This window comes from Biomphalaria glabrata, chromosome 3 (assembly GCF_947242115.1).
Source record: "Biomphalaria glabrata chromosome 3, xgBioGlab47.1, whole genome shotgun sequence".
Taxonomy (NCBI): Eukaryota; Metazoa; Mollusca; class Gastropoda; family Planorbidae; genus Biomphalaria; species Biomphalaria glabrata.
The window spans coordinates 18,560,743-18,586,510 of record NC_074713.1 but is presented as its reverse complement, the minus strand read 5'-3'; the positions used below and the strand labels follow the sequence as shown (position 1 = coordinate 18,586,510).

At 37.4% G+C, this 25,768-nt stretch overlaps 1 protein-coding gene across 6 annotated transcripts in view; it reads left to right on the top strand.

The window, feature by feature from the left end:
- Positions 1-17,614, top strand: part of LOC106057092 (uncharacterized) — a 90,178-nt gene extending 72,564 nt beyond the window's left edge. For all 6 annotated transcript variants that reach the window (XM_056023852.1, XM_056023849.1, XM_056023853.1 and 3 more), the window contains 2 exons: positions 9,937-10,028; positions 14,968-17,614. In XM_056023852.1, coding sequence (XP_055879827.1) covers positions 9,937-10,028; positions 14,968-15,589 — 714 coding nt within the window. In that variant the 3' untranslated portion in view covers positions 15,590-17,614. The remainder of the gene's footprint in view (positions 1-9,936; positions 10,029-14,967) is intronic.
- The last annotated feature ends 8,154 nt before the right edge of the window (positions 17,615-25,768 follow it).

The following is a 25,768-nucleotide window of genomic DNA, read 5'->3' as shown; positions in this document are numbered from 1 at the left end:
CTCTCAAACAAAGCTGTTACAAGATCTCTCAAACAAAGCTGACCTAAGATCTCTCAGACAAAGCTGTTACAAGATCTCTCAAACAAAGCTGTTATAAGATCTCTCAAACAAAGCTGACTTAAGATCTCTCAAACAAAGCTGTTACAAGATCTCTCAGACAAAGCTGACCTAAGATCTCTCAGACAAAGCTGTTACAAGATCTCTCAAACAAAGCTGACCTAAGATCTCTCAGACAAAACTGTTACAAGATCTCTCAAACATAGCTGACCTAAGATCTCTCAGACAAAACTGTTACAAGATCTCTCAGAGAAAGCTGTTACAAGATCTCTCAAACAAAGCTGTTACAAGATCTCTCAAACAAAGCTGTTACAAGATCTCTCAAACAAAGCTGTTACAAGATCTATCAGACAAAGCTGTTACAAGATCTCTCAGACAAAGCTGTTACAAGATCTCTCAAACAAAGCTGTTACAAAATCTCTCAAACAAAGGTGACCTAAGATCTCTCAGACAAAGCTGTTACAAGATCACTCAAACAAAGCTGTTACAAGATCTCTCAAACATAGCTGACCTAAGATCTCTCAGACAAAACTGTTACAAGATCTCTCAGAGAAAGCTGTTACAAGATCTCTCAAACAAAGCTGTTACAAGATCTCTCAAACAAAGCTGTTACAAGATCTATCAGACAAAGCTGTTACAAGATCTCTCAGACAAAGCTGTTACAAGATCTCTTAGACAAAGCTGTTACAAAATCTCTCAGACAAAGCTGACCTAAGATCTCTCAAACAAAGCTGTTACAAGATCTCTCAGACAAAGCTGACCTAAGATCTCTCAGACAAAGCTGTTACAAGATCTCTCAAAAAAAGCTGACCTAAGATCTCTCAGACAAAACTGTTACAAGATCTCTCAGAGAAAGCTGTTACAAAATCTCTCAAACAAAGCTGTTACAAGATCTCTCAAACAAAGCTGTTACAAGATCTCTCAAACAAAGCTGTTACAAGATCTCTCAAACAAAGCTGACCTAAGATCTCTCAGACAAAGCTGTTACAAGATCTCTCAGACAAAGCTGTTACAAGATCTCTCAAACAAAGCTGTTACAAGATCTCTCAGACAAAGCTGTTACAAGATCTCTCAGACAAAATTGTTACAAGATCTCTCAGACAAAGCTGTTACAAGATCTCTCAAACAAAGCTGTTACAAGATCTCTCAAACAAAGCTGTTACAAGATCTCTCAAACAAAGCTGTTACAAGATCTCTCAAACAAAGCTGTTACAAGATCTCTCAGACAAAATTGTTACAAGATCTCTCAGACAAAGCTGTTACAAGATCTCTCAAACAAAGCTGTTACAAGATCTCTCAAACAAAGCTGTTACAAGATCTCTCAGACAAAGCTGTTACAAGATCTCTCAGACAAAATTGTTACAGACAAGATCGTTAGTTACGGATTAATTGTACACAATCTCATCACTATTGTGTATACGTATGGAGGGTCATCAGCGATCTTTTGAATCATTTCTTCAAACGTTTAAAAATGTGTAATGAATACAGAAAAACAATATATTGAATGAATGAATGTGTCTTCATATTCTAATGCAAACGTCTTCGAACTAAGATAGAGGAGGAGCAACTACCCTAACCTTTTGTATATTATTGACTCTAGATTAGAGCTTTCACATTTTGGTACATGTTTTTTTTTTATATCAAAGTTTTGTTTTCTATGCTGTTAAAAAGTAGAATTTTTTAAATTATCAGGTCAATTAAATTAGTACATTTCTGTCTCAAACTTATTTTTACAATACCACTATTCAAGTAACTCTTTCATCGAGGGTGGACGCTGATCTCGAATACTGCTCTAACGATTTTTCTAGAAATGTAACAGTTGATATATATCGCTGAGAAAAGAATTAGAACCTCGTTGGACTCACGGGGATAACTCTAGTTTGAGCCTTTTAATTTTTCAAAGTAGAAAATAAATAAATGTAAATTTGGCTAAAGAATTACAAATCTATGTAGGTCTAGAGCCAACATGGCGACGTCAGCCGTATTGCCGTAACAATAAATTAAAAGTTGCTTCAATTTTATTGAAGTTTATAAGCGTTGCTTACATTTTAACGTAAATTTAATATAGATGACATGTGCGTTTTAGATCTAGAAGAAGATCTAGACTAGATCTTATGAGTTCAAAATCAAAACATTAGGTCAAGTATTAGACCTAGATGTCCATATAAGAAACAAGATATATGATAAACATATTAATAAATAATTGCATAAGTATGTCTTCCCCACTTGTCGATTCCGAAAATGCGGACGTTTAACTTCAAGGCAATCAAGCAGCTGACGGTATCACGAGTTCGGTATTCGAATTGAATCAGTATTTTTTAAAGTATTTTTTAACATAATTTATTATATTGGAAGTTTAATGGTGGAAGTATTATTTTTTAAACTCTATTTTAAAAATGTTTTTCTTGTTATTTCATCCTTATATTTCTGATTTATATCTTTATAATTTGGCCGGAAATGACCCGCCAACCTTGACATTTCCCATCCCAGAATGCTTGGCGTCCTTACCAAAAAATAAAACACAAAAAAAAAAAAAAAAAAACTACAACTCCATATAAAATACAGAAGCAGACGTGAGCGAGAATGCCAAAATTCAATAACACTTGGAAATGATCAGCTCGGTTTCTCCGGACCCCTGGATATCCATTAATCCACGATTTCAGCTAGACGTAGGGACTTAAAAGGATGTGCATTCTGCATCTTGGATTTCAACCGGATGATGTCCGTTCACGCCCCTCCCTTCTCTTTCTCGCCCTTCTTCACAAATATTATTTATCGGCTCTATGTCCTTCATTCTAGAGCCTGCAGCCTTAGTTACATTGTTGTGTTTACTAATCATAAATATTGTACATTTGTATCTATGATGGATAACTTTAAAGAACGAGCTATTTTGTTGGTACATCTGGTGTACAGAATAGAGGCAGTTTGGATACGCTAACTATTTTTAGTACTTTATCAAGGAAAATATGAAAGATTCTTTAAAAAACATAAAAAAAAGCTTATCTAAAGGGAAGAATGAGCTTACAACTATATCTGTAAATAATGTAGATGTTATTTCCATTATTCGATATTAAACAGAATTGACAAGATGGTTAATTTTGTAATTGGTTCGTGTTTTGTTAGGTACGATAAATCTATGTTTCTACTTGATCCAGGAATGAATGTGGAAGTAATAAATTGTACAATTATCTAAGGGAACAAAACCCTACACATTTAGTCGTATCTGTGAATACTGAAAAAATTAATTTCTCTTGTTGATATCAAACAAAATAATTAATTACCAGAATTAATTGACATATTAGTTGAGTTTTCTTATTGATTCATGTCTTTGTTATTAAAAAAGTAAAGTTCCCTTTAGGATCATGCGGTGTCAAGGGAAGATGATGTAAATGTCACCTGTTTCTGTGGCCCTGGTTAACGAGGGTGTCATGAGGCCAGCACAAAAACCAAACAATTTTACTTTTCCCGAAATAATGTCAGATACCCATTAGAGCTGAGAGAAATAATAGGCGCCGAAAAAATCCTGAAATTAAAAATCCCATTCTTCATCAGTATTCGAACCCAGAACCCCCAGTTTGGAAGCCAAGAACTTTACCACTCAGCCACCGCACCTCCAAGTCTTGTTTATGCCATTGAGTAATTGTGCAAAGATTCATCTTGATCCGAGAATGGGTGTGTGAGAAATAACGTGTACACAACTTTTCACCAGACAGACAGACATACAGAGTGACTTGATATAAACTTTGTAAACAAAATATATGTGCACACTTTTTAGCCTATGATCTAGATCTAGATCGCCGAAGATAAGTAGCAAAAAATTGCAAGAGTCCGAATTTTTTTCTTCTGTTTTTCCCGCCTAAATGTATTTCCCGCCTTCTGCTTTGTTTTTCTTCCCTCTGCCACAGCGCCCCCTGTTTGTCTTCTTCTTCATCCAATAATCGCAGTTAGCCTGAAGTATGATGTTAGATGTAATCTGTAATCTGTAATGTTTGATGACGGTAATGTGTGATGTGAGATTCATTGTGTTTGTTGTGTGATTCGTGATAAATAGTGTGTCTAATGTGTCAAAAGTGATGTGAGGTTAATGATACATCGTAACCCGACAAAATAGCGCGGACAATATGGCGCTGAAAAAAATAGCATCAATATTTTTTTTTAGTTTTTTTTTATCATTAGTTTTCATTCGTTTTGCAGTAAAATATGACTATGCAAACATAGTAGAATAAGCAAAAATAAACAACTTCAAATTATTTCATATTTGTTTATATTTAAAGCATACTTCCATTATTGTCTGATTTACAAAGAAAGGACTTCCCGAAAAGTCAAATTGTATGCAATGTCACGTACAAAGCTCCATTAGTAGTTGTTGTTTTTTCATATATTGGCAATAGAGCTGCAAGGCTTTTATTAAGTTGAAGGTACTTTGTCTTGCTTGCAGCTTCACTTCGTTCTTCAGTATTGTATCCAGGAATCCTGTTCTCTCAGGAAGTGAGTGATTAGCTTGTAGACATGGTGCCTACTTTAGCACATTCCGGTGAAATATAAATAAGTCTCCGTTTAAAAACAAATGCAGATTTCTTGTCATGGAAAATAATATACCATAACGTGAAGAAGACGAGGTTTATATTCTTGACTAATCCTGAAGTAGATAAGTTTGCCAACATTGCGGCGTGAGGCGCCCTGATTTGATCAGACAGAGCTGCACAGATAATCAAGATTTCTGTGGCATTTTACGTCTCGAGAGACGATCTTTTCACTTTGCAACTTCTTGTGTGACTAAAGAGGCCAATCCTTGATACACAGCTGCGATCGCAGGTTGGGCATATATAATCACCAGGCGCCGTTGCATTTTCACCCTTCTTTCTGCTTCTGTTGTGTATGAATCAATCAATATTTACGATTATATTATAAGACATATGAGTAACACACATATCATTATATAGGTTACCTTTAAGCGGGGTCGCCACATTTCAAAAACATTTTTTTTTTGCAAAAGAATCATTTTAAACATTAATAAATACGGAGAATGAGATTACCTTTTCAATTGTTATATATTTTTCTGTACAAATATGACACACTTGTAGAGCTATTAATATTAAGCTTGAAGAAGGTGGATGCCTCAGCAAACAATCCTGCCCAGAGTCTTCACTTACTAATAGACTAATTGTACATATCATAAATGAGTTTGAAACGTTCACGACATTTGGTCTGCGCTAATTTGTCGGGTAAGCTTGATAAACTATATGTGATTATGACTTGTGATAAATTATGTTTCATGTATGCTGATGTATGCTGTATGATAAATTATGTTTAATGTGGGATGTCAGGGGCAGGTATGGCGAGAGTGACTATTCTACTTGTTTGTTGATAATTTGGAATGAAAGAGTTATGTCCCTTTGTTTATGTTCTCCCAGGTTATGAATGTGAACAGTCTGCAAGTGGGGGACACGACAATTCGTTCACTGACATTTCGTTCACCGACAAATCGTTCACAACTTTTCGTTCACGCGACTATTCGTTCACCAGACATTTCGTTCACCAGACATTTCGTTCACCCGACAATTTGTTCACGCGACTATATAGAAACACTTCGTGATAGCAAACAAAAAACTGTCCTCGTCTTCTATATGAAAACAAGTGTCCAACACAAACACCAGTCCAGGAAAACAAGTGTCCAACACAAACACCAGTCCAGGAAAACAAGTGTCCAACACAAACACCAGTCCAGGAAAACAAGTGTCCAACACAAACACCAGTCCAGGAAAACAAGTGTCCAACACAAACACCAGTCCAGGAAAACAAGTGTCCAACACAAACACCAGTCCAGGAAAACAAGTGTCCAACACAAACACCAGTCCAGGAAAACAAGTGTCCAACACAAACACCAGTCCAGGAAAACAAGTGTCCAACACAAACACCAGTCCAGGAAAACAAGTGTCCAACACAAACACCAGTCCAGGAAAACAAGTGTCCAACACAGACACCAGTCCAGGAAAACAAGTGTCCAACACAAACACCAGTCCAGGAAAACAAGTGTCCAACACAAACACCAGTCCAGGAAAACAAGTGTCCAACACAAACACCAGTCCAGGAAAACAAGTGTCCAACACAAACACCAGTCCAGGAAAACAAGTGTCCAACACAAACACCAGTCCAGGAAAACAAGTGTCCAACACAAACACCAGTCCAGGAAAACAAGTGTCCAACACAAACACCAGTCCAGGAAAACAAGTGTCCAACCTTCCTGGGCTGGAAACAAAACCCCACTGGCTATCATGCTCTCTCACACAAGGAAGACTAAACCATTCAGTTCACAACACTTTCTATATAAATCATAAACTTGTAATTTCATGAGAGATAAAGTTTTTCTGGATTCTTTTAGAATATTTATTTCTTATCAATAAGTGTTTACTATAGATCTAAAGTAATCGTTCGTAAGTAACCCCTAATGAGCCAAGAACCTGACAGGGCATATGATGAAATATAACTGAAGTTTGATGTATGAGGGAGCAAAGAGTGAAAGATATTCAATGGCCCACACTCTCTTTGTTTTCATTATTTCTACTTTAATACGACGAAAGGATCCGGAAGAAGATAAGAAGAAAATTGAAGATCAAACATTCCGAAACAATTTACTTTCAACGCAATTAGTTGTATGTGCATGATTGTAATATTTTTCTCTCTCTATTTCTTAAGTGCCATTAGCGTTTGTCTCTAATGGTTACAAGGACTTCCTAGTAGGACCATCATGAAAGCTCACAAACTCAGCTCCAGGTCATTAAATCTAGATGTAGTGTAAAATCGTTTGATCTCAAGGTTTGAGAGTTTAGATAGACTCTAAAATGAATTACCTTTCCTTATCTCTTAAGTTGGAAATGGAATTTTTTTTAATGCTATCACCATTGCTGTGACGTCACCAACCCTTGGCGTCACCATAACTGTCCATGTGGTAAATGTAAAACGGATCTCCCCCCCCCCCCCCATCTGCCTTCACCCACAAAACAGCCCCATGTCCTCGCCTCCATCCCATATCTAACACTATGATGCCCAACCGTCTCAGTAATAAACCACACAAACAAACAAATAAAAAATAGTGTCTGCTGACGCATCTCGTAGACACGCTCCTGGGAACCGAGAGGCTGTCCGATGGGGGAGGCCAATACGAAGAGGGGTGGAAACTGGAAAGGCGTCCTGACCGACGGACTGTCTCCGAGATCTTAGTAATCGCTCAGACAGGAAGTGTGTTTAATCTGAGCGCTTGGAGCTCCCCCTCTGTGTATTGTTCCATACTGGAAGGTCGCTATTTCCGCTAGACATCATGGGATATTGGCTTGGGGAGGGGGATCCTGTTTAATCCTCAAGACCTCGGGCTGTTGCATTTCATGGCTAACAACTTGAGTAGCTGGGGAAGTAGGGAGAAAGTGTCTCCTCCAAATGTGACAATTTTGTTGAATTCAAAGAGCTTAGTGAATTACATTTCTAGATCGACCAAGTTGACAGCCCTCTGGCTACGGCTCAGAGAAAGATCAAAGTATAAGAACTAAGACTATGAGAACATTATATTACATTTATTATGGGTGTAGGTAAACGGTTCCCAAAGGGTTATTAATGTGCTCTTTTTATCCTAGATCTGTAGTTCATATTGGCTGCTTCCTAGATCTTTGATATTGGGAATTTTTTTTTTTTTTTACTGAAATAAGGAGTGTGTGTGTGTTGACTATAATAATGTTTAATGAATAAGATGCTATTTTTTAGAAGGATTGACTAAATGTACAACGTTAAAAGAGATTGTAAGAGGGGGGTGGCGCTAGGGTGACTGAGACAGAGCCACGTGTGCAGATTAGACTGACTAGAATAACTTTATGTAAATAAGCGGAGTGAGACATCTTGTGATTTGTAGTTTGAATAATTCTAGCCCGACATTTTGGTAGTGAAAGCCAAAAGATATTTGTGATAAAAAATGTTTATCTTACAACTAAAAGAGGATGTCAAGCATGTAGTTACAGTTTTGTAAGAGTGTTATATTATGACTATTATCGAGACTACACAGACCTAGAAGTGACCTATATATTTTGTTAGAACGAAAACATTCAGAGTTGTTGTCTCCCGAGGCGTTCATTTCAATTCCTCTGATGCGCTCCCTGGTCATGGCCATATTCTTGTGAGCTTGCAAACTTTGACACTGACTGCAGAAATAAAGAGAGGGGGGAGTCTAGAAATGGAATTGAAATGCTACAGAAAGATCCTAGGTATCAAATATACAAAGACCGCATATGATTTTGCGTGCAAATTATTATCTAAATATTTTATACGTTTGAGATACACTTTGGCATATATTAAGAGGTATGGGCGTTCTAGCAAATTTGTTTTGTAATTCTGGACAAGGTAGCTGCAGAGCATTTGATCTTTTTTGAAATATGATGACTCTAAAGCTTTAATACCTAGATTTCTATAAACCTCTTCAGAATAAACTTATTACATTTTTCTTCTCCCTACCCATAAAGATCTAAAGAAAAAAAAAGAAATGATAATATTTTTTTTCCTTCAAAGTATTGCGCGCAAATAGGCTACTGACTTTCGGTTGTTGTAAGAAATTAGGTACATTATATGAATATGTCTTGACAACACCGAGCGTTTAAACACAAAAGGGGAATACATCAAGTTTAAACTTTTATTCTTCGCAACACTTATACATAGAAACGATTGACTACAGCCATACTTATATATAAAACAAACTTGTTCAAAGACATGGAGTAGAATTTTGTCTTTTTTAAAATTCTTATATTGTTTTCTTCACTTTCACCTGTTCCTAGTCTGTGAGACTTGTTGGGTCAACACATATGATGTGATAACTTTCATTCAGATTTTAAGATAAGCTAATATCAAACATCACACAGGACTACGGGGGATGGGTATAAACCCAGGTCGACCGAGACAACCTCACGACAATCCAGCGCGCCTACAGCACGACCAGTCACGAACATAGAGCCCATGATTTATTGCCCATGGAAGACAATTGGGCGCCTTGTCACGGGCACAAGTGAAAACTTGCTCCACGCTGTGTAACAAAACTACAATTGAACTGAGAATGTGTTTGTTTGATATTTTCTAAAGACTAAACAATTGAAAATTAAAATTAAGATCAACAAGATTCTACAAACGTCAGTCATGAGTCATTACAAGATCTAAATACATTACTCTATTTCGTGTCTTTAAATTTAATGGAGCACTCAAAGTTCAGAGTGATAAAACAAAACAAAAAAACAAAAACATTTGAATGCAGTAGGCCCTGGAAATTTTTTGATTTCCTAACAAAGCCAAATTATCACAAAACCAAAATCCGTCACATTTCCCGTTGACCTACATTTCAAGGAAATGGGCGGACGAGTATTAAGATGAAGCGAACTCTCCAAAGTCTTTAAGCCTTGCGCTCATAGGGTTGTTGTTTTGTAATATGTACAAGTAGATAGATTGAGATCCCAGGTTTCTGACAGCACTTGAAGCATCTTCACATGGTAGTCAAGGTCAATATGACATGTGCGAATTCTGCTACTTTTTATTACCTAAATGATTATGAGAGCTCTTGTAGGTCACAATGAAAAGTAATGACAACTAATAACGCTGTAGAATAAATGTTACGGTTCGGCTCTTTAATTGCGTTTTAAGTGTCCCACGGGCCTTAGTGCAATTCATTCGACTGGCGGCCCCAGCGACCATTGGTCCCACTGGTATTTGGTCCTATACTCACATAGCCAGACATCCGTGGTATGGTCACATTGTCGAAGATATTATGTAAGAAATCAATTTAATGTCCAATTTTTTTAAAATTGTATTTTCTATCTACTTACATTTTATTCATTGAAATTTCCAAATTTTTAGGATAAAGAACAAGGTCAAGGTCAAACGGTAGTCACGGCAACAACAGATCATGATGATGATCAGGATTTCTCCGAAAGCGCCAATCTCAATAAGTAGGTCATAGTTTAGTCATGTTGGATCGCTGCGACCAAGAGATGTAGTTAAATCAAAGGGAGCCTTTTCAATTAAAATCTAGCCATCGATTTGAATAGCCTATTGCCCTAATTACATATTGTTTTAGAGATAACATGACTACAAAATAAATAGATAGATAGATAGATAGATAGATAGATAGATAGATAGATAGATAGATAGATAGATAGATAGATAGATAGCTGGATAGAAAGATAGATAGATAGATAGATGTCACGTCCCTGGTGACATCTCATTGTTCACAAAATTGTATCTAGCTCAAATTAGATCACGCGTTATCACACTTAGATGCCAGAGAGACGCCGATTAAAACTTAGTTCAAGGCTACAGCAGGGGGGTATAATTAACATAGGTTAAATTAAAAACAACAGATGTAAAAGGGTCAAGGGTATTGAGGTGTCATGGTTCTAGATTATTCTATGGGTTAGGCCGCAGTGGTGCCCAACCTTATACGGCCTGCGGGCCCACTGGCGGATCCAGGGGGGGGGGCGTTAGGGGCGATCGCCCCCCCCCACTCGGCCGACCCCCCCCCCCCCGTCGGGGGGGGGGGCGGACGAACTTTAGTACAGGATTCACATAATTTGTATACGAATTTATTACTTATGTTAAAAATATATACTAATTATTTATATTTCAACCTATTTTTAGATTATTTCGCCCCCCCCTCTAGTATGTTGGCCGATTTGGTGGGGTCGGGAGGGGGCGATGGTATCAATCTCGCCCCCCCCCCACTACACTTTCGAGTGGGGGGGGGCGGTCCAATTTATTGGTAGAAATCACAGCCTGCTAACAAAATCAATTAAATATCTATATACTTGTAACTTGTTATTGATATTTTAACCGATCTTTATATTATGTCGTTCCCTGTTTACCGATTGGTGGTGGGGGGGGGGGGACGAATACCTCTTCTGCTCTTCCCACCTAAACCCTTTGAGTGGGGGGGGGGCGGTCCGTTTTTATGGAGAAATCATAGTTTGTGAACATAATTAGTTGAATTAATATATACATTTTATATTATGTCGCTCCCTTTCTGGTATTTTGGCCGATTCGGTAGGGTGAGGGGGGGGGGGCGATTGCATGTACTGCCCTCCCCACTCTAGCCCTCTGAGTGCTGGGGGGGGGCGGTCCTATTTTTGTGGAGAATCATAGTTTGTGAATAAAATTAGTTGAATATCTATATAATATAAACTACGTATTGATATGTGACCCATTGTAAATATGTCGTACCATACTCTAATCTTAAATTGTATCATTAGTAAATTTAAATGAAAAAGGGTTGCACCAGGTGGGAGGGGCGATACATGCAATCGCATTTCCCCCATCGGACAAATCAATACTTTTTCTTTTTGTATTATAGTTAAGAAATTACAAAATTAAAAAAATCTGTCACTAATATAATTTATATATACTATAAATTAAATTCTTATATCGAGTCGCCCCATACCTATTCTTTAATGCCAAATGCAATCTTTAGCAGAAATGAGTAAAGGAGCGAGGATTAATCATTTTCACTCTACCGCCCCTCACATTTCCAGAGAGAGTTTTTGTAATTTCACATGAAGTTATCATAAGTATTTTAAGAAAGACTTTGCATTGGAAAAGTTAGAATTCAAACGAAATTTTTCAGTATAAGAGTCATGATTGAGATGAGTTCTAAACTCAAATAATATTTTCATAGACGCCTTTTCCCAACCTTTACTCAATCTGATATTTTTCTAGCTAAATAAATTTGGGACTATTACTCACAATTTATACTAGAGTTTTCTTGAATACTATTTATCGAATAAGTTTTTTTTCGGCGGCGATCCTCAAAGCAAAAATCTAAATACGTGGGGTATCCTGTCTTTTCAAGGAACAAATCGGTTTTATTTGCAATGTATTATGGGCCTATAAATTCAAATTAGAATATTTTTCAAGTACAACATTATTCGAAAGGTCGTTTTTTAATAGTATGAATAATGAGCTTCAGGTCAGGAGAATGCGTTTCTGCAGTGAAGAATGCAAAAAAAAACCTTTTGGCGTCGGGGCTTCGTCCCGAACTCCATTTATGAGTAATGAGTTGTAGATGTCAGGAGAATGCGTTTCTACAGAGAAGAATGCAAGAAAACGCTTTTGGCGTCGGGGCTTCGCCCCGAACTTCATTTATGGGTAATGAGTTGTAGATGTCAGGAGAATGCGTTTCTGCAATGAAGAATGCAAGAAAACGCTTTTGGCGTCGGGGCTTCGCCCCGAACTACATTGTGAAGAATGAGCTGTACTTGTCAGGAGAATGCGTATCTGCAGTCAAAAAAGCAAGAAAACGCTTATGGCGTCGGGGCTTCGCCCCGAACTCCATTGATGAATAATGAGCTGTACTTGTCAGGAGAATGCGTTTCTGCAGTGAAAAAAAGCAAGAAAACGCTTATGGCGTCGGGGCTTCGCCCCGAACTTCACCATAGAACTTTATAGCGCTGCCCCAGTTGTTTTGTTTTTCGCCGAAGGTCGAGAAATGCTGCTTTTTTTATTCTCATATTTATATATATATATGTGTGTGTGTGTGCGCGTGCGTGTGTGTGCGTGTGTGTGTGTGCGTGCGCGCGCGCGCTGTATGCACGTTTATGCGTAGAGTTAGGGTTTACTGGGCGTTAGGGTTAGGGTTTGGAAAAAAATCGCCCCCCCCCCCCCACTCCAAAGTTCTGGATCCGCTAGTGTGCGGGCCATTTTAATTTCCGACACTCGTGTGGCGGGCCACATTAACGACAGATAAAAAAAAAGAAATAGAGACTAAAACATTTTAAACATTTATCACAATCCCATGTATGCTTGTAGATCTACTTACACCCATAGGTCAATATGTAACAATGGCGTCTTGTAACTGAAAGTTTTTCCACTAAATTAAGTTCTTGTAAACATTGTGATCATACCCAGCAATTGTTTTCGGAAATGTGCAAAGTTTATGAGGACAATAAGGCGTAGAAATTTATTGTCTGTATTGCTCGAAATTTCTCAAGCAGGGAAGTCTGGCTTTGTAAGTCAATCAGTTCCACTTGGTGTCATTCCCCAGCGGCAATAGAAATGATTTCGAAATCTGCTGCTCTGTCATTTAGTTTTGAATTTGGATTTTCACTAACATCTTTCAATCAGTTTGCAATTTTCATGGCAGAAAAGCTGAAAGCTACAACTTTTGTTTTTTTCCGGACGATTGTATTCCATCTCTGCCAGCAATCAACTTTTTATGCTTCATTTCTCTTCTTAAAGTGTGAGCTACTTTGTAGCCTCTATTACAGCTGACTCATTTCTTGACTTCTTGGTCAATATTTTCGCCAATCGCAAAACTCTACTCAACTTTTGACGTAACTTTCCGATCTTTTCTTAGCGGCTCAAGACAACAATGCCTCAATATTTTTGTAATGGTTTGTTTCAGAATGCATTTTATGTTATGTTACTTAAAAACATTACTGTACAGATCAAACATATTGATTTATTATGTTCCACAAAAAAAAAAAAAAGATCTGTGCACTTTTCCTGAAAGTTTCAACATCCAATTTTCGTTTCTTCGACCATCCCATTACAATAACGAACAAATGTTACATGGAATGTCACCAATCATGTTGGTGTCAGAAGAACACGAATAAAAATGATGCAGAAAAGATGCGCTGTGTTATACACATGAGATGTCAAGGACACGGCTAGCTCAAGACAGCCGCGGAACTATCCAAGACTCTAAAACAACTGTTAATTCTTGTCGCCGAAAAAAACAACAACTTGTGTTCTTGTAGAACAAAATAATTACGTGACTACTACAAGACCAAAAATTAGAATGAAATCCATCAAAGGAAAAGTGAATCCTAACATAGAAAATACATTTTTCAACCTTTTTAAATTTTTTTCTATTTCCTATCTTTTGTGCCGATGTTTTAGCGGGCCGGTTTGAACCACGTCGCGGGCCGTATCTGGCCCGCGGGCCGTCGTTTGGGCATCACTGGGTTAGGGTATAAATAGAGGAGGAGTATCTTGAGACAAGAGAGAGAGAGAGAGAGAGAGAGATCTAGAAGTCGCTAGTTTAAAAGTAAATAGTTACCATTTATATTTCAAGTTTTGAGTTTAAAATAATTAAAACTCAAGAAAAGTATATCAACACTTTGTTACTTCATTGATTATTCAAGTGTTTGAACTATAATTACGGCACTTCCGAACTCGCATATGTAAATAGATAGATAGATAGATAGATAGATAGATGGATAGATAGATAGTTAGAAAGATGGTAGGTAGGTAGGTAGGTAGATAGATAGATAGATAGATAGATAGATAGATAGATAGATAGATAGATAGATAGATAGATAGATAGATGGATAGATAGATAGTTAGAAAGATGGTAGGTAGGTAGGTAGGTAGGTAGGTAGATAGATAGATAGATAGATAGATAGATAGATAGATAGATAGATAGATAGATAGAGATAGATAGATAGATAGATAGATAGATAGATAGATAGATAGATAGATAGATAGATAGATAGTTAGAAAGATGGTAGGTAGGTAGGTAGGTAGGTAGATAGATAGATAGATAGATAGATAGATAGATAGATAGATAGATAGATAGATGGATAGATAGATAGTTAGAAAGATGGTAGGTAGGTAGGTAGGTAGATAGATAGATAGATAGATAGATAGATAGATAGATAGATAGATAGATAGAGATAGATAGATAGATAGATAGATAGATAGATAGATAGATAGATAGATAGATAGTTAGAAAGATGGTAGGTAGGTAGGTAGGTAGGTAGGTAGATAGATAGATAGATAGATAGATAGATAGATAGATAGATAGATAGATAGATAGATAGATAGATAGATAGATAGATAGATAGATAGATATGACAGACAGACAGACTTACTAATGTTCCCTCTCTGTTCCTGTAGAAAAACGTATGGCGACAATGAGGACGACCACGATGAAGGTCATGATGACATGGGGGAGCACGCGCCGCTGAACAAACCCAGTTACTACGACCACGCCACCACTTCTCCCCCTTGCAACGAGGCACTCATCAGCGGAGGAGGCTACGTGTGGTCACCAGGCACTGTCCAGTCGCCATACCTCTCTATGGCCATGATGGTCTACAAGGACCCTGCCCTGACTTATGGCCCTTTCATTTCAGCCACATCCGGCCCCGCGCATACAGACTCTTACAACCCCGGGCTCCTCGCGGCCGACGTATCGGACACCACGGCGGAGCAAGGTGCTGTGGCTGCGTGCGGCAGGACGTTACCCCGTCAGGCCAGCCTGGGCACAGCCGTCCTGGAGACGGTATCTACGACCCTACGCCCGCCCCAAGCAACAACCGCTTCCAGCAGCTCCCCGGCTGACACTGCAGCATCGTCATGCCCACCGGACGTGCACCGGATATTCCCATCGGACTATTTGAATCAGTACCAGCGCAACGCGCCGAGCCCTAATCCAGCCACCGCAGGCATCAGTAGTCTGCCCAGCTCTACAGCGTTCATGATGATTAGAACTTTAGAACTACAAGAGACGATATAAAAGTAGCACAGTCTGTTTTTAATGTTTCTGACCATTTCTTGAGGCTCAACATTAACTTCATAGAATGATCTAACTCCAATCTGAGTTCTTGATATTACCTTAAAATGCTCACCGTTGGGAAGAACAGGCTGAAAATGTTGTATAGATTAAATACAGTTGTACTTAGTGTCCCAGTGTTAATGGACCTTACGGAATATCAGAGAGAAAGACTTCAACCAAAACTTTTCTGTATTGGATATTTTCATCAAAGGATGTTACGTATAAAAGTAGCAAGCTTTTTGGCGTATCCGGTATAAAGTTTTCTTTTTTTTCTAAAGTTTGTATGTTGTTGTTGCCTGTCATTGAAATAAAATCTCTCCAAATCAAAAAGACAGAGAGGAGTAAAGGGGAGGTGAAGAATGAAATAAAAAAATGTATACATAATAGAGCAAATTACCGTAAAAAACGTAAATAACCTGCAATGTCAAAGTCTACAACGGAGATAAACAATGTTACTTTTCTTTTGTGTAATCATTGTGTCATTTCTCAACATGAGCTATCATGTAATGAATGACTTTGTTATCACTTTTTCTGCACTTGGACATAGGTTGTATTTTTTTTCTATTGTTTAAATACAAATAATTAAATCATGCTCTAAATTAACCTTTTTTTTTCCCAAGTATAAAAGTTTAAAAATATAGGTATATTTATATGGTCTAGCGACTTTGAGGGTATTGTGTCCTCGCCTAACTTCTTGACACAGGCATGATATTGATAGTCTGAATTCTAACAACTAGTGTGGCTTCAAAGTTCAAACTTGTATACTTTGAGTTTGTTACACCATCAGGACATCTGGCTTCACACACACACACACACACACACACACATATAGGTTGTACGAAACGGAAGTAGGAGATTAAACGAGCCGCTTGTTTTGAAATATTGTGGAACTCTTCAAAAAAACTCAACCAGAAATCATTTAATGATTAATCTTTTACTGTGTCTTTGTTTAAAATGCGAGTCAGAATCTAGTCTATGTCAGTTTAAAGTTCGTAGGGATGCTATAGTATTTAGTTTGTCTTTTCTCTGCATTTTATTAGGGATTAATGTCCGTGAAGGTCTACTAGTTAATTAAACCAGTCCTTCGTGGATCGTCTAGCCAGACCTCGCGGAACAGTAGGGTTCCATGGAACACAGTTTGGGAAACACTGAACCAACGAATAACGCATCTAACAAACAGCACTTTCGACAAATAGCACATCTCACGAAAAGAACATCTAACAAATATGACATAAAAAAAAAAAATTTCGGATAATGTTTTTTTTCCCCTGTTGTATATACATGTATTACAACACTCGCAGATGGAAGACTGTTTGGTTGTGGACCTGATGGTCTTGTTTCAAAACCCAGGGTTAGCCACCGAGTTGTTTTAAAATGTTTTACATATTTCGCATGTTCCTTCAGAGTTGAAGATAGTTTACTTCCTAGTCCAAACCTCCCGCAGGACGACGGGGGATGGGAGCGGGCAGGGTTTGAGCCCGGGACCATCGATAAATCCAAACGACAGTCCAGCGCGCAAACCGCACGACCGTGTTCATGATTTGACGTCAGGACTGAAGTGCTAGAGTTCATCCCCCCCCCTTTCATTGTAAGCAAAATGAAGGAGCGTCCCTAATTCGTAAGATACGATAATTTAATTTTATAAACATCTAAAAATTGTCACGTGATTTGTCTGTGCTTTTTCACTTTCTATCTCTTTTCTCTCTCTATTTTATGTTTTTCTAAAAGCTCTTCTCTTTACAGTGTGCAATGAAACATATGTACGAAGTTTACTTGTATGTGTGTTGATGTATGTGTAACTATTTGTATGCATGTCGCAATGGCGACACATATGTGATGAAATGTTAGAAGTTTGATGTGTGTGTGTATTTTTGTTATTTTGTTTACGCATAAAGAAATGATTGTCCAGTTAATGTTTTAATTGATACAATAATTATACTGTGTATATTGTTTATATTGAAGAAGAAACCATAATATGAAACCGAATCATTGAATTGTTTGTTCTTCTTTTGTAAAGTCTCGTATTTGTATAGCATCTATAACGTCTATTAAAATTAAACTTAAAACAAAGGGAAGCAACTTGTGTAATGGACTGTTAGCAATCACATTGTGCAAGTAAAAATTTAAAAAAACATTATCAATGATGGACATTGCTTTTGTAAAGTAACTATACCATTTTATTTTTTAAGGAGGTTGAATTCATATCATTTACATACATGCACACTGTACCCATTGGCTATACATGCATAGGCCTACATACAAACATAGCTACTACACACACATTAATTACTACACACGACATACACAGAGAATACATACAGACATAGCTACTACACACTAGTGGCGTAGCTACCAATGTGCGGGTGGTGCGGGCCGCACAGGGCACCAAGTGGAAAGGGGCACCAAAATTCCCCCATTGTGTATTTATTTCGTATTTCCCTGAGCGTTTCAGTAAAAATGACTAATTGTATGGACACGAACAAACATAAACTACTGTATTTTAAACATCAACTAACGATTTATAAACTAGTCATGTCGCTATTTTGTTTCATCTCCTTGACTATTTCTTCCATACAATGTAAGCTATAGAACAGTTTGAATCTAATTTACTAGATTTATTTCGGACACACGGTACATGTTGTTACTACACTGATCAATGCTCTGTAATATAAAGAAGAAGAAGATAGGCCAACCTTTTTTTACTTCATTGTTTAGTCCACTGGTTTAATCTAGATATTGAGTTTACAAATATATTTCTAAACTCTAGCTCTAAACAATTGTCTTAGTTTATTCATTTCTTTATGATTCTTTATAGTTTAATTTTGAAATAATTCTATTGTAATGTCAATATTTTTAAATAAGCTACCTTTGTTTTCTACCAGGTTTTTTTTTTAACTAACTAGTTAATTGTAATACTGTAATGTAAAAAAAATGATGAACAGTGCTCAAGACTGACTAGTCTGGCTGACGCCTCAAAACCCTTTAAAGCTCAGACGGAGAAATCGGCGTCTCTGGTTTTGTCCGGTCTGGGTAGACTATAAGGGCCCCATACCCAGAACTATCGGGGTCCCTCATTACCTACCAATCGGTATAGCAGAAAATGGCATCTGATGTGTAAGACTTTAGTGTAGCTGATGCCAAGTTTTGGAGTATGGCAGGTGTTAATCGCCTCTTGGTGGCTCTCTCTTGCCCTATAAGGGACATGTTTATTTGTGGGGCAGGCAATCTCCTTCACGGAGGGCAAGTACTAATTCTTCTAATAGGAATTCTATCATTGGAGAGCCCAGCTGATTTTGACAAATTGGCCGCAATGTGGAGAAACGATCGCATTTTTATGCGGTTCTTCTCTCTCTCCACTGTTGCACTAAGATTGTGGTGGGTAGCCTAAAGTCACCCCTTTTGTAGCGCTCGTATGCCGTAAGTACCGCCCTCTCAATCCTAAGATATAAAGGGGCCACGTTTGTTAAGATTTCAGCAGCGTTTGTTGGGCTTGTCCTAAAGGTGCCACAAATGAACTCGGTCGAGTGATTCGAGGGCAGTTTTAATAGCATATACTTGAACTGTATAGCTGTACTCAATTTGTGATCTGACTGCCCCTAAGTACAATGTGCGTAGCATGTCAGCTTTGGCACCCCACTTTGTGCTGGCCAGCTTTCTTAGTAACACTAACTTCTCCGAGGCTTTTCTTTCAACTTCCTGGACGTGCTGGAACATTGACTACTTTCTATCCAGGGTCAACCCTAGATATTTTGGCGTGTTTTCACGTTGGAGGCGCAGCCCACCGAGTTGAAGCTCGAAAGGAGCCCTAAGAATGTCGATCCCTAGGCTGAACAGGGACCAGGTCGTTTTGGCAACGTTTATCTGAATCTGTTATTTGTCGCAATACGAGGAGATGGTTTGGAAGTCTGCTTGTAATGCCGCTTGTATTTGGTCGGCTTTATTCCCGGTTGACCAGAGGACAATGTCATCCGCATAAAGCAGTTTCTTTGACCGCAGTGAGGTGCGTTTCTTAAATTTCTTAAGTCTAAAGAAGCATCTAGACAATTTCAAGTCACATTATTGCCAGAGTCCACCGACTACAGGCGAGCTGTTATTGGGTAAGAATTAACTGAACAATTAAAAGCAACAAAGCAAGATGAGATGGTTATCATTGAATCCAAAAAAAAATTATGAGGCCGACATCCTGAATGATGAAAAAGAAGAAAATACTTCAATATCGCAGGTTCTAGAGACTAAAGGACAGCACAAAAGCATGTTTTTAGCACACTCCGCAAAAATTCATACTGAAGAAGCTGAACCATCAGACAGTGTAAACAATACAGAAAGCAGGATAATAAACTCTAGACTGAACGACATTGGAAATTGGCCTGATGTCATCACAGATAATATTCTTATACACCTTGTCACTCAAGGATTTTAAACAGTTCAGCGTATGGACAGTCAATTCCGAGAGGCGTATAGACACCAAGAATCAGCAAAAGGAAATGCTAGAAAGCATTCATAGGCTTGGTTTTTCCGGCAAATGTCAAACGGCGAGAAAGTTCTTAGAAAATGGATGTGTTATTCGCCAAAAAAAGAATCCTTATTTTGCTTCCTCTGCATACTCTTCTCAACAAGATCAAGTACCAAATCTTTATTTAAATCCAAAGATGGATTCAATGAGTGGTGGAGGTTATCCTCGAAAATAGAAAAACATGAGACCAGCAGAGCTCACATTCAGTCATCGCTTGCTTGGAGGGAACTTGAAGTTTGCCTGAGAGTAGAGAACAATATTGACAACAAGGCCCAAGATTTGATTATACAAGAGACGAAAACCTGGAGAGTTAGTAAATTTACTATCAAAGTACGATCCATTCTTGAGGGAGCATGTGTTTCGAACTAAGCTTTGTTCCAGACCGAATACATACATTTTTCCACAAATACAAAATGAATTTATTACAATATTGGGGGATCACGCTAAAAAACAAATCACACAGCAAGTAAAACAAGCCAAACATTTCTCTATTATTTTTGACAGTACACTTGACATCTCAAAGCTGGATCAAACTTCCCAAATTTTACGGTACGCTGTCATGGATAATGACGGGGTGCAGGTTTGTGAGTCTTTTGTTGTTGACTTCATCGACACAATGGACAAGCATGCTGCTGGAATAGCTGAGATGATTCTAGAGAAACTGCGTTCGGATGGCTTAGACATAATGGATTGCAGGGGTCAAGGCTATGATAATGCTGCGGTCATGAAAGGTCAAAACTTCGTTGTCCAAAAACGTATTCTAGAAGTTACTATTCATTGCCTGCTCAAACCATTCTCTTAATTTATCAGAAATTCGAGCTGCTGAAGCTGAAGTCAATTCGGTAACATTTTTTTGTTACACTGGACCGTTCACACTCCTTTTTCACAACTTCAACACACCGCTGTGATATCCTCATCAAAATAACCGGAACTAGCCTTAACTTTTAGTCGAGACCCTCTGGAGCGCCAGTGGAGAAGCCGTCAAGAAGGCGCGTAAAATTCACTTGTAGTATGTTTATGTAAAAATGATTTTTTTGAATTAACAATATTTGATTAATGAATACATATTATTTTGAACAAAAAAGTAAGGTTTTGCAATGTTATTAATTAGTTAGTTGTTTTTTTTTTGTTTTTTTTTTGGGGGGGGGGGCATCAAGATGAGGTCCCGCACCAGGCATCATATACTCTAGCTACGCCACTGCTACACACACATTAATGACTACACACGACATACACACTGAGCACATACATACGTAGAGTAGTTGTACTACAAAATGTACATAGAAGAAGTTATTAATAAAACCCATTAAAAATTAAATCTAAAGTTTGGAGGCGATAGATGGGTAAGAAAAGAAATATGTTACCAAAGGGAAATGTGATATAAGGGACATAATCCAGTTAAATGTATTTGTAGGATCTCACGATATTTAACTCCCTTTTTAGGTGCTCAATTCTCATGATTTAACGTTAAAGTATAAGCTAAGTGTATCGAGGAAAAAAAAAAGGGGGGGGGACTAACAAGATGATATTTAACAGGGTAACGTCCCCATTAACCGTTTGGTAAAAGGAAATAATATTTTAAAAAAAGCCATACCACGGACGAGCCAGACATAGAGAGAACTACAAACAAATATTGTTTCAGTGATTCTCAGACTTTAAAGTGTATCACCCTCACTAAAACAAAAATAAAATTCAAATTTACACCTCCCTAGACAGAAAGTCAAAGTGGGGGGGGGGGGGGGGTAAAAAATCCCATTTTAGTTACAGAAAAGAGGCCACAGTGTCAAGCATTACCCTACATTCTGGGCTTCAGAAATTCTATCTCGTGACGTCTAAAATGCACTATAGCAGTGGTCTTCAACGGGGGCGCTATCTTCGCAAGGATGCATCCAGCGTTACAAGACAAGCCCTCACCTGAAATCCCTTTTAGGAAGAGCGGAGGGCCCAGGAATGCATGTCACCGCGATTTGCAAGCAGATGCTGAGTAGATTTGCAAGACATGGGGACAGTTGGAGAGACTCGCCCAGAATCGAGATGCCTGGAGGAAGCTGGTTCATGCCTCACACGGTACCACAGGCAGAGATGTGCCCCCCCCCCACTAAAACTTAAAGAAAACGTAAAAAACAAACATGAGATACAGAACTGCCTCCCCCCCCCCCCAACTCCAAATGTTTGTTGTCAAACCATTTATCGCTGAAGCTGAACGACTAGCAAGAGACCCGCTGTGCTGGTGCAGCAGACCTTCAAAATGACAAAGGTCTGTCAGAGTGAGTCAGCCCATCAATCTCGTGGTCATCTTTAATTGACTTCCGAAAATTATTTCTGAATTCCTTTTTTTTTTTTATCTCATAGCAAAACTATAGAACCTCAAATATTGGGTTTAAAAATTGAAATCTTCCGTCGCTATGAGAATCCTAGTTCCTTTCCATCTAGCCAGCCCCCCTCCCCCTCCTCTCCCAGCAGTCTGTCTCATGGAGAATTAGAAGGTTGTTGTTTCCAGTTGGTTGGCACCGCCAAGAAAGAGGGGAGAAAATCACTAGGAGAACGATAATGTTGAATGAGTAGTTTGCAGTTAATGGTCATTTAGTGGCCATCTACTACTGATACTTAGAACTTACAATAATTACCAGTAGACAATATTTTGATTCACATGAACAGGTTTAATCAAAGAGGACTTCTGATCTAATCTAAGACATAATAAGATTTTATCCAAGACAAAAGAAGATCTAGTCCAAGTCATAAGAACTAATCCAAGACTAATAAGATCTGATCCATGACATAATACGATCTCCAAGACATAACAAGATTTGATTGAAGACACAACAAGATCTAATCCAAGACATAACAAGATCTGACCCAAGACATAACAAGATCTAATCCAAGACATAAAATGATCTGATCCAAGACATAAAATGATCTGATCCAAGACATAACAAGATTTGATCCAAGACATAAAATGATCTGATCCAAGACATAACAAGATCTGATCCAAGACATAACAAGATTTGATCCAAGACATAACAAGATCTAATCCAAGAAATAACAAGATCTGATCCAAGACATAAAAAGATCTAATCCAAGACATAAGATCTAATCCAAGAAATAAAAAGATCTGATCCAAGACATAACAAGATCTAATCCAAGACATAACAAGATCTAATCCAAGACATAAAAAGATCTAATCCAAGACATAAAAAGATCTAATCCAAGACATAAAAAGATCTAATCCAAGACATAAGATCTAATCCAAGACATAAAAAGATATGATCCAAGACATAAAATGATCTGATCCAAGACATAACAAGATCTGATCCAAGACATAAAAAGATCTAATCCAAGACATAACAAGATCTGATCCAAGACATAACAAGATCTGATCCAAGACATAAAATGATCTAATCCAAGACATAACAAGATCAGATCCAAGACATAAAATGATCTGATCCAAGACATAAAATGATCTGATCCAAGACATAACAAGATTTGATCCAAGACATAACAAGATCTGATCCAAGACATAAAAAGATCTAATCCAAGACATAACAAGATCTAATCCAAGAAATAACAAGATCTGATCCAAGACATAAAAAGATCTAATCCAAGACATAACAAGATCTAATCCAAGACATAAGATGTAATCCAAGAAATAAAAAGATCTGATCCAAGACATAAAATGATCTGATCCAAAACATAACAAGATCTGATCCAAGACATAAAATGATCTAATCCAAGACATAACAAGATCTGATCCAAGACATAACAAGATCTGATCCAAGACATAAAATGATCTAATCCAAGACATAACAAGATCTGATCCAAGACATAAAATGATCTGATCCAAGACATAAAATGATCTGATCCAAGACATAACAAGATTTGATCCAAGACATAAAATGATCTGATCCAAGACATAACAAGATTTGATCCAAGACATAACAAGATCTAATCCAAGAAATAACAAGATCTGATCCAAGACATAAAAAGATCTAATCCAAGACATAAGATCTAATCCAAGACATAAAAAGATATGATCCAAGACATAACAAGATCTAATCCAAGACATAACAAGATCTAATCCAAGACATAAAAAGATCTAATCCAAGACATAAGATCTAATCCAAGACATAAAAAGATCTGATCCAAGACATAAAATGATCTGATCCAAGACATAACAAGATCTAATCCAAGACATAAAATGATCTGATCCAAGACATAAAATGATCTGATCCAAGACATAACAAGATTTGATCCAAGACATAAATGATCTGATCCAAGACATAACAAGATTTGATCCAAGACATAACAAGATTTGATCCAAGACATAACAAGATCTAATCCAAGAAATAACAAGATCTGATCCAAGACATAAAAAGATCTAATCCAAGACATAAGATCTAATCCAAGAAATAAAAAGATCTGATCCAAGACATAACAAGATCTAATCCAAGACATAACAAGATCTAATCCAAGACATAAAAAGATCTAATCCAAGACATAAAAAGATCTAATCCAAGACATAAAAAGATCTAATCCAAGACATAAGATCTAATCCAAGACATAAAAAGATATGATCCAAGACATAAAATGATCTGATCCAAGACATAACAAGATCTGATCCAAGACATAAAATGATCTAATCCAAGACATAACAAGATCTGATCCAAGACATAACAAGATCTGATCCAAGACATAAAATGATCCAATCCAAGACATAACAAGATCAGATCCAAGACATAAAATGATCTGATCCAAGACATAAAATGATCTGATCCAAGACATAACAAGATTTGATCCAAGACATAACAAGATCTGATCCAAGACATAAAAAGATCTAATCCAAGACATAACAAGATCTAATCCAAGAAATAACAAGATCTGATCCAAGACATAAAAAGATCTAATCCAAGACATAACAAGATCTAATCCAAGACATAAGATGTAATCCAAGAAATAAAAAGATCTGATCCAAGACATAAAATGATCTGATCCAAAACATAAAATGATCTGATCCAAGACATAACAAGATTTGATCCAAGACATAAAATGATCTGATCCAAGACATAAAATGATCTGATCCAAGACATAACAAGATTTGATCCAAGACATAACAAGATCTAATCCAAGAAATAACAAGATCTGATCCAAGACATAAAAAGATCTAATCCAAGACATAAGATCTAATCCAAGACATAAAAAGATATGATCCAAGACATAACAAGATCTAATCCAAGACATAACAAGATCTAATCCAAGACATAAAAGATCTAATCCAAGACATAAGATCTAATCCAAGACATAAAAAGATCTGATCCAAGACATAAAAAGATCTAATCCAAGACATAAGATCTAATCCAAGACATAAAAAGATCTGATCCAAGACATAAAATGATCTGATCCAAGACATAACAAGATCTGATCCAAGACATAAAATGATCTAATCCAAGACATAACAAGATCTGATCCAAGACATAACAAGATCTGATCCAAGACATAAAATGATCTAATCCAAGACATAACAAGATCTGATCCAAGACATAAAATGATCTGATCCAAGACATAAAATGATCTGATCCAAGACATAACAAGATTTGATCCAAGACATAACAAGATCTGATCCAAGACATAAA